Source organism: Brassica napus, chromosome C5 (assembly GCF_020379485.1).
Source record: "Brassica napus cultivar Da-Ae chromosome C5, Da-Ae, whole genome shotgun sequence".
Lineage (NCBI taxonomy): Eukaryota > Viridiplantae > Streptophyta > Magnoliopsida > Brassicales > Brassicaceae > Brassica > Brassica napus.
In genome coordinates, this window is record NC_063448.1 from 26,095,512 (window position 1) to 26,105,212 (window position 9,701).

Here is a 9,701-nt window from a genome sequence, read left to right on the forward strand (position 1 = left end):
TGTAGATCGATGTGATATAAATAAACTGTATTATAGTATCTATATCTTTTGTTGTAAGATATATGTTATGTTTGTCATGTTTGATGTTTAATAATATATGTTTTATGAATATTTTATAATCAGAAAATGCCAAACTTTGAGACTATGGATGGAGATCTGTGTTTGGCAGATAGTGCGTCAACGCACACAATAATTAAAGATAAGAAATATTTTTTCAGTCTCAAAATAAAAGATTACGCTGGAAGCGTAAGTACAATATCTGGTAATGCAAAGATTATTATGGGCTCTGGAAGAGCGAAATTTTCAATGCCAGGGGGAACAATATTTGAAATAAGTGATGCATTGTATTCCCCCGAGTCTCATAGAAACTTGTTAAGTTTTAAGGATATCCGAAGAAATGGATATCATATTGAGACTATGAGTAAAGATGGCATTGAATTTCTTTGCATTAAGTCCGAGAGGAAACATATATTGGAAGAATTAAGAATGTTATCCTCTGGACTATATTGTACGAAAATAACCATGACTGAGTCCTATGCCGTGGTAAACATGAAGTTTACTGATACATTTAAGATTTGGCATGAGAGGCTAGGACATCCTGGTTCAGTCATGATGAGAAAGATAGTGCAAAATTCGAAGGGCGAATTTACATGCAATGCATGTTCTCAAGGGAAACTTATAACTCGGCCATCACCAGCAAAAGTAGGCAATGAATCACCAATGTTTTTAGAAAGAATACATGGTGATATATGTGGGCCGATCCACCCACCGTGCGGGCCATTTAAGTATTTCATGATATTGATTGACGCATCTAGTAGATGGTCAAGTGTGTCTCTTTTGACGACACGAAATACGGCTTTCGCAAAGTTCATTGCCCAAATAATAAAGCTGAGAACGCAGTTCTCAGAGTATGCCATTAAGAAAGTAAGGCTTGATAATTCTGGTGAATTTACATCACAAGCCTTTGATGATTATTGTATGTCAATGGGGATTGATGTGGAGCATCCAGTTCCCCATGTGCATACACAAAATGGCATGGCCGAGTCATTGATAAAACGGTTGCAGTTGATTGCAAGACCATTAGTCTTGAGAACGAAGCTTCCAATTTCTGTATGGGGACATGCTATATTGCATGCGGCTGCACTGGTTCGGTTAAGACCGAGTGCATATCATAAGTACTCCCCATTACAATTGGCATCTGGGCAAGAGCCAGATGTATCCCATCTCCGTGTCTTTGGGTGTGCGGTCTATGTTCCGATAGCTCCGCCACAAAGAACAAAAATGGGCCCACAAAGGAGGTTGGGAATATATGTGGGTTATACGTCACCAAGTATAATAAGATATCTGGAACCAGTAACTGGTGATATGTTTACGGCAAGGTTTGCCGATTGCCATTTTAATGAGGATGAATTTCCAGCGTTAGGGGGAGGAATTGGTAAAATTCCTCAAGAGGTTACATGGTGTACACCGTCGTTGTTAAACCTTGATCCCCCTATGAATCAAAGAGAACTGGAAGTTCAGAAAATTGTGCATTTGCATAATTTGGCAAACCAGTTACCAGATGCGTTCACAGATACAAGAAGGGTGACGAAGTCATGTATACCCGCTGAAAATGTTCCATCAAGAGTTGATGTTCCTAAAGAACAAACTGATGGAAATAAAATGAATGAACCTAGGGTTCAGTTAAAGAGGGGGAGGCCAGCGGGTTCTAAAGATAAAAATCCCCGAAAGAAAAAGAAATTGGATGAACAAAGTAAGATTCTAGAAAAACCTGATATTGAAAGATGTCTGAAAGAAGACATAAATGAAAAGGTTCTAGAAGAACCTGATACTGAAAAATGTCTGAAAGAAGACATAGATAAAGATGGTCCAAATGACGAGAAGGGAACAGAAAAGTATGAGATTTCCATCAACTACGCCCGAGATGAAAAGTTATGGATCAGAAATAAGATAAAAGATGTTGATGGAATGTTCTCCTTTTCTGTGTCTAAAGAGATCGATCATGAAAATGATGATCCCGATCCAAGGTCCATTTTAGAATGTCAAAAAGGACATGATTGGGAGGAGTGGAAGAAGGCCATTCAAATTGAATTACTCTCCCTAAATAAAAGAAATGTCTTTGGACCTATAGTCATAACGCCTGAGAACGTAAATCCTGTTGGGTATAAGTGGGTATTCGTGAGAAAAGTAAATGAGAAAAATGAAGTAACACGATATAAAGCCCGATTAGTTGCCCAAGGTTTTTCTCAGAGACCGGGAATTGATTTTGAGGAAACATATTCCCCGGTAATGGATGCAATTACGTTTAGATTTTTGATGAGCCTAACGGCATCTAAAAATCTTGAAATGCATCTTATGGACGTTGTGACTGCATATTTGTATGGATCGTTGGATAACGATATATATATGAGACTCCCTGAGAGATTGAAAATGCCTGAAGCATTAAAAGAAAAATCCAGGGAAATTTGTTCGGTCAAGTTACAGCGATCACTTTACGGATTAAAACAATCCGGACGCATGTGGTACAATCGCTTAAGTGAATATCTCTTGAGTAAAGGATATGTGAATAATGCGATATGTCCATGCGTTTTTATAAAGAAATCGTCATCTGGCTTTGTGATCATTGCTGTATATGTAGATGACCTGAACATAATTGGAACTCAAAAGGAGGTTGATGATGCTCGAACTCATATGAAAGAGGAGTTCGAAATGAAAGATCTTGGCAAGACAAAGTTTTGTCTTGGGCTCCAGATAGAGCATCTCCGAGAAGGAATATTTGTGCATCAATCAAACTATACGAAAAGGTTATTGAAACGCTTTCGTATGGACAAAGCGACTCCTTTGAGTACTCCAATGATTGGTAGATCTCTCAATGTTGAGAGTGATCCTTTTAGGCCCTGCGAAGATAGCGAGAAGATATTAGGTCCTGAAGTACCTTATATGAGTGCTATCGGTGGGCTTTTGTATCTTGCAAACTGTACCAGACCCGATATTGCCTTTGCTACTAACCTCTTGGCAAGATATAGTTCTGCTCCTACTCGCAGGCACTGGGACGGAATAAAGCATGTATTCTGTTACCTCCAAGGTACAGTCGATTTAGGATTAATGTATTTTAGAAAACCCGAGTTTGGTATGGTTGGTTTTGCAGATGCAGGATACTTATCAGATCCTCATAAGGCTCGATCGCAAACCGGCTACGTTTTTACAATTGGTGGAACCGCGATCTCTTGGCGGTCCCAGAAACAAACTCTGGTTGCAACATCTTCAAATTATGCAGAAACTATTGCACTTCACGAAACATGTCGAGAATGTGTGTGGCTTCGGTCAATAAGTCACCACATACAAGAATCAAGCGGAATAGTCAACGAGAAAGAGCCGACAAAAATATTTGAAGACAATTCGGCTTGTGTTGCTCAACTCAAGGAAGGCTACATTAAGAGCGACAGAACAAAGCACACCCCTCCAAGATTTTTCTCGTACATAAGGGAACTCGAGAAAAATAAAGAAGTTGACATCGAGTATGTACAGTCATGCGAAAATCCGGCTGATTTGTTCACCAAAGCTCTTCCGACTACAACATTTCGAAAACATGTCTACGGTATCGGAATGCGGCATTTGCGTGACTTGTGAAGAAAAAGCTATGTCCATTATTTCCAGGGAGAGATTACCACAGTGTACTCTTTTTCCCTTGTCATGGTTTTTATCCCAATGGGTTTTTCCATGACTAGGTTTTTAACGAGGCACTACATAATAGAAAAAGGATAATCAAGGGGGAGTGTTAAAAGATAATACTTGTTATAAGATAATATTAAAATTGATGATTATCCTTTTAGTATTTGTTTAATGTTTGTTTGTAAAATATCTGATTTAGACCGACAACTTCCACTCCTATAAATAGGACTTTGCAGTAAGGAAGTTGTGATAAGAAAAATCACTTTCAGTTTTTCTATCTCGTTTGTTTCCACCATTTCTATTTTCTTACTATACAAAAACATAATAATAATAATAATTACATATTACCTATAACATATGTTAGCACTTGCAACTTAAAGTGAGCAAGTCATTCTCTAATCTTATTTTTAACCGTAAATAAAAAATTGTAGATAACATATTAATATATCTGTAACTTGATTAGGTTACATATCAATATGTTATATACCCTCAACATTTCAATGGCTCTTCATGGTGAAGATCACCTGTTTCTTTGTCTTTTTATTGGTGATTGCAACTTTACCAATTCGATTTCTGATTCAATCCTCCCAATGAAAGGGCCTCCCAAAAAAAAAACTCTATTAGAAGTCTCTCCTTCAAACAGACTTCACGTCGCCTCTTTTTCTTGGAACAATGAATAAACCCACATGTGTATTATGTATTTACTATTTAGCACACATTTGATCAAACAAGAAGACACAACAGAAGATGTTAGCTGTTACATTCAAAGCAATCTCATTTCCGGAACTTCCGAGCGTACACTCACCGAGCTCCCCATATGTCTTCCAAGACAATTTAAACAATCATATATCTTCTCAGACTCTGGTCTCGATTTATCCCTAACGATGAACTCAAAGTAAACTCCATTAACCTTAATAGAACTGTAACCTGGAGTCTTCTTCTCTACGCCTCTCTCATTCATCATCCTCCTCGCTTTCCTTGCATCTTCCCACATATTAGCCTCCCCATACATTTTATCCAACAACACATAGATTCCACTATCACCAGGATCAAGTTCTAAAAGCTTCTTAGCCGCTTTCTCTCCCATTACAACATTACGATGCATCTTGCAACCAAAAAATAAAGCTCCCCAAACCGCAGCATCTGCCTCCATTGGCATAGTTTCCATGAGCTTCTCTGCTTCTTCTAGTAGCCCAGCTTTTCCTAGAAGGTCTACCATAACAGAGTAGTGTTTCAATTGAGGATTTAAGTTGAACCTGGACTTCATCTGAGAGAAATAATCCCGGCCGGCTTGGATCATTCCTGCGTGGCAACAAGCTGATAATAAACCTATGAAAGTTATCTCATCTGGGGCTATCCCTGCATAAATCATTTCATTAAAGTATGATATAGCAGCGGATGCATCTCCGTGAAGAGCCAAGCCACCGATAATAGATGTGTACGTAGGTGAGTTTCTTGTTTTCATCCCATGGAAAACACTGCGAGCTTCTGAGATGTTACCACATTTGGCATACATGTCGATCAACGAAGTCCCTAGCGCAACATTGAGACTGAGATTATGTTTCTCGATGTATCGATGGATCCAAACCCCTACATCAAGAGCACCAAGCTGAGAACACGCAGAGAGGCAATGAATCATGGTGATTTCATCAGGCTTTGTGCTGCTAGTCTGCATCTCTTGGAACAAGGCCAAAGCATCTTGAGCACGCTTGGCATGGACTGATCCACCGATCATAGCATTCCACAACACAACATCTTTCTCGTCCACCTCATCGAAAAGCTTCCTAGCAACATCAAGCAAACCACTTCTAGCATACCCTGAAATCATCGTAGTCCAGGACACAATCGTTCTCTTCTCCATTCTATCAAATATCATCCTTGCCTCGTGAACATCTCCGCATTTTGAGAACATATCAATAAGAGTATTAGCAAGAGGAACAGTCATTCTAACTCCATTATCTATTATGTATCCATAAAACTCTCTCCCAAGCTTCAAACTTCCCAGCATAGCACACGATGAAACTAACGCGATCATCGTCACATAATCAGCGTCAATTCCTTCAGACTCCATCATCTTATAAACCTCTATCGCCTTCTCAGCCTGACCCATCTTCTTATACCCATTAATCAACGAGTTCCAAGAAACCAAATCTCTCACGGGACTTTCATCGAACGCCTTCCGCGCATTCTCCATCTCACCGAAACAAGCAAACATATGAATTGAAGCGTTATGCACATGAGAGACCAACTCCAATCCCAACTTGAAAACATGCCCAAGAATCATAAGACCTAATCTACTCAACTCGAGGTCAGCGCAAACCTTGATCAAAACAGGGTACGTGAAATGATCGGGTCGTGACTCGCCACCGTCTCTAAGCATCTCCTTGTAGATCAAAATCGCGTCTTTAGGGTTCGGGCTCTCGGAGAATCCTTTGATCGTTACGTTCCATGAGAATGCGTTAGGGTTGTCGACTCCTCTCAGAAGCTTCACGCAGTAATCGAGGTTGCGAGATTTGGATAAGGTGCAGAAGTTGATTAGTTGGCTTGACTCGAACGGGTTGAGAATCGAGGCGGTGATTGTCATCTGAGCTTGAATCTGCTTCAAGTGGGGCAAGGATTCGCATTTTTGGAGTAATGAGAGAAAACGGTTGTGGGGAACGAGACCGTGTGTGGGGTTATGGTTGATGGGTTTGTCTTTGTGATGAGGAAGGGAACGAGTTCGACGATGACAGTGAGAATACAAGGCGCGGTTTAGTTTGGGTATCAGAGGGAGAAGAAGCTTGGATTTGCTCACGTTCGAAATGTTCATTGGCCGTTTGATTGTCGTCGGCGAAGTCGTCAGGACAGGAGAGAGTATCATCTTCTTCTCTCCTCGGAGAGAACATATAATTGGGCTTCAGGCCCAATGAGCTAGGGCTTTATTAGATATATGATTTCCTTTTGGGTAGTTTTATTACAAGTTGCAAAATGTTAATACAAAAGCATATTAATCTCTTGACCAAAAAAAGCATATTAATCTATTTTAGAGAATAGTTTCCTCGGATCAGATATCATTTATATACCAAATACGCAAGATTCAAAGGCGGATAGCCTAGCACGCAATGCCAAGAAGTAACCGTCTTTCGTCGTTCACATGTATGCAGATCTCCCGGTTTGGTTCACAGAATAAGTATGAATCTGTATAAATTGATGACTAAAAAAAAAAAAAATCCCATTCTTTCTTTTCTTTTATTTTTGGAATCAAAAGTATATTGATTCATTTAATTTATTATATTAAATATTTGGTTACTTCAACTTGTATTGTAAGATATGGATTTATTTCAAACTATTTTTATTAGTATTTCCAATAAAACCAAGCTTGTAAACATGGTTAGTTGGTCTCTATTTACCGACTAGAAAATTTTCTTTTTACACGAGCTAGTCACATTTTTTTTGCATGATGCATGAATTTTAATTATATGCACATGATCCTATTATTGATTTGCTCCAAACACAGTAGGAACATCTCAAGCCATATGCTTAGAGAAATATATGTTTGGTAGATGGTTCTTGAACCTATGTATCAACTTTTAGTAGATGTGAATGGATGTGGCTAGATAACGCATGTCAGACACAGCTTAGGGGCATAAGAAATTAAAGTCGAAAAAACGCTACGCTGAGCAATGGAAAGTGTGTTGCATCATTCGACATGACAGAAATTTTAGACGGACTGCAAACACTTAATAGCAATGCTAGTAGAACCTCATCCATGGAAGAATTTCTCTACAGCGTTGGGGAAGATACAAGAAGTGAAGAAAATATTTCAAGATTTCAGGATCTGCTATACTCCTCAGAGACATAATGATGCAGCATCACATACGACATTGGCGCCAACTTAGACTATTCGAATATGTCTAATTTCCGGTTTTGGTTTTCTTATCGGTTTTCCTTTTTATTTAAATTTCATTTTACAATTAAGTCATTGATATCCTTTTCCTATTATGGTTTGTCTAAAGGAAGGGACATATAAACAAGTTTATTCTTCATTGTTTGGATACGTTTTATTTTATAATAGAAGAGCTTTGCTTTTATCCCTTGTTTAGATTCGAATAAATTCATCAAAATAGGAAGTTGGTCTCAATAAGCTATCGAGAGAAACTCTTGATCGATCCTAGAATAGGTCTCGAAGAACCCTAAATTCTTAGATCGATCATTCACCCATTCGTACGCTGCGCCAGGTTGGTATCAGAGCTCTGCTACGCTCTGAATCCTTCTCAACCCGCTACAATGGTTCATAAGACTCGTGCTCAGCAATACGCTGATGACGAAGATATCCCGGCTACTCAACAATCTGTTATTGAGCTCCACCAACAGATAGCAGACCTAGCTACCGCCGTCGCTACATTAACCGCACGACAAGCCGCACATGCACTTCCCCGCCGCAACGACCAGATATATATCCATGATAACTCCGACGAAGACGACGAGAATCCATTCGCTCCTCTTCGACAACCACAACAACAACAACTACCTCGACGCCGCATCAACAATAACTCCAGTTCAGAAGAAGAGGCTAACGAGTCATCGTGGAAATCGAGCTTCACGCTCGAGCTCCTAGTATTCAATGGCTCCACGAACGCTGAGGAATTATTGGATTGGTTTGTAACGATAGAAGAAATTCTCGAGTTTAAAGAAATTCAATTGAACCGCTGTGTACCCCTAGTCGACATACGCTTCCGTGACCGAGCAGCCGCTTGGTGGTCACAAGTTAAAACGACAAGAGCACGGTTGGGAAATTCGAAGATTATTACTTGGGATAAGCTTAAACGAGAGATGCAAAAGTTTTTTATCAACTTATGTTTCAGAAATTTCAGAATCTACGACAAGGCGTTCGATCCGCCGACGAGTACGCGACAAAATTTTTTAGAATGATCAACCGTGTGGAGATTCGTGATACCGAAGAACAACTAACAATGTGTTTTGTGGGAGGTCTTCGCCAACAAATCCAACACACTCTGAACCTGTTCCGTCCACATTCTATCTCGGAAGCTCATCAGCAAGCCCTCACGATAGAAACTCAGAACCGAACCGGTTCTCAATCTTGGACGGCTCGACAAACTCGACAGAATCAAGCTGTTTCTTTGGCTACCCCCGATACCGTGCCTCCTAAGTCAGAAACCGCAATCGTACCTGTCGACCCTTTGAAACAGCAACGCACGGGTGGTTTACGTTGTTTCTCGTGTGGAGACTGTCAAGCTTCTTGCCCACATCGTAACAAACGAGAACTTCTTATTGAAGATATTACGGGTGATCAAGAACCGACGAATGACGACGAAGAAATAGAAACAGAAGAAGAATTGTACCTAGACACCGGTCACCTCTTGGTGGTCCGTCGCGCTTGCCTGACACCCCGAGCAGATGAACAATTCCCGCAAAGGAAGCGATTGTTCCAGTGTCGTTGTACAATCAACGGGAGAGTTTGTTCTTTTATTATTGATTCAGGTAGTTCTGAGAACGTGATAGCAGCGGATGCTGTTTTCAAATTGGAGATCAAGGATGAGCCTCACCCGGCGCCTTATAAGTATGCTTGGCTACAACAAACTAATGAGCTGTTCGTTACACGGCGAGCACTTTTCTCCTTCTCGGTAAGCAATTCTTACAAAGATCAACTCTACTGTGACGTCGCACCTATGGACATTTGTCATCTGTTGCTAGGCAGACCTTGGGAATTTGATCGAAAGATCATACATGATGGGTTCAATAACACATACAGCTTCAACTTCAATAACCGCAACTTTGTGTTGAAACCGTCACCTCCGCCCTCGTCACTTCAACCGCTGTGGGAACCGAAATTCGCACTGTCGATTTACGTTTAAATTAGGAAACTAGGAAAACCCTAATTTTCCAAAGGTCCCAGATCTCTGCGAGAGCCAACGGCAAGTGACCAAATATATGCGGAAATCATGAAAAGATAACAAACGAGTTTAGAGAAAACAGTAGATCTTATTTCGAGTCCACGTGAGAGCGTTGCGATCATTACAAGAGATCAT

At 40.1% G+C, this 9,701-nt stretch overlaps 1 protein-coding gene across 1 annotated transcript; it reads right to left on the minus strand.

Moving 5' to 3' along the window:
• Positions 1–4,306: 4,306 nt before the first annotated feature.
• On the minus strand, positions 4,307–6,578 carry LOC106353608 (pentatricopeptide repeat-containing protein At2g22410, mitochondrial). The gene has a single exon (XM_013793362.3). It carries the CDS (start codon positions 6,530–6,532, stop codon positions 4,436–4,438), a length of 2,097 nt encoding a protein of 698 aa, XP_013648816.1. The 5' UTR covers positions 6,533–6,578; the 3' UTR covers positions 4,307–4,435.
• Between the last annotated feature and the right edge of the window lie 3,123 nt (positions 6,579–9,701).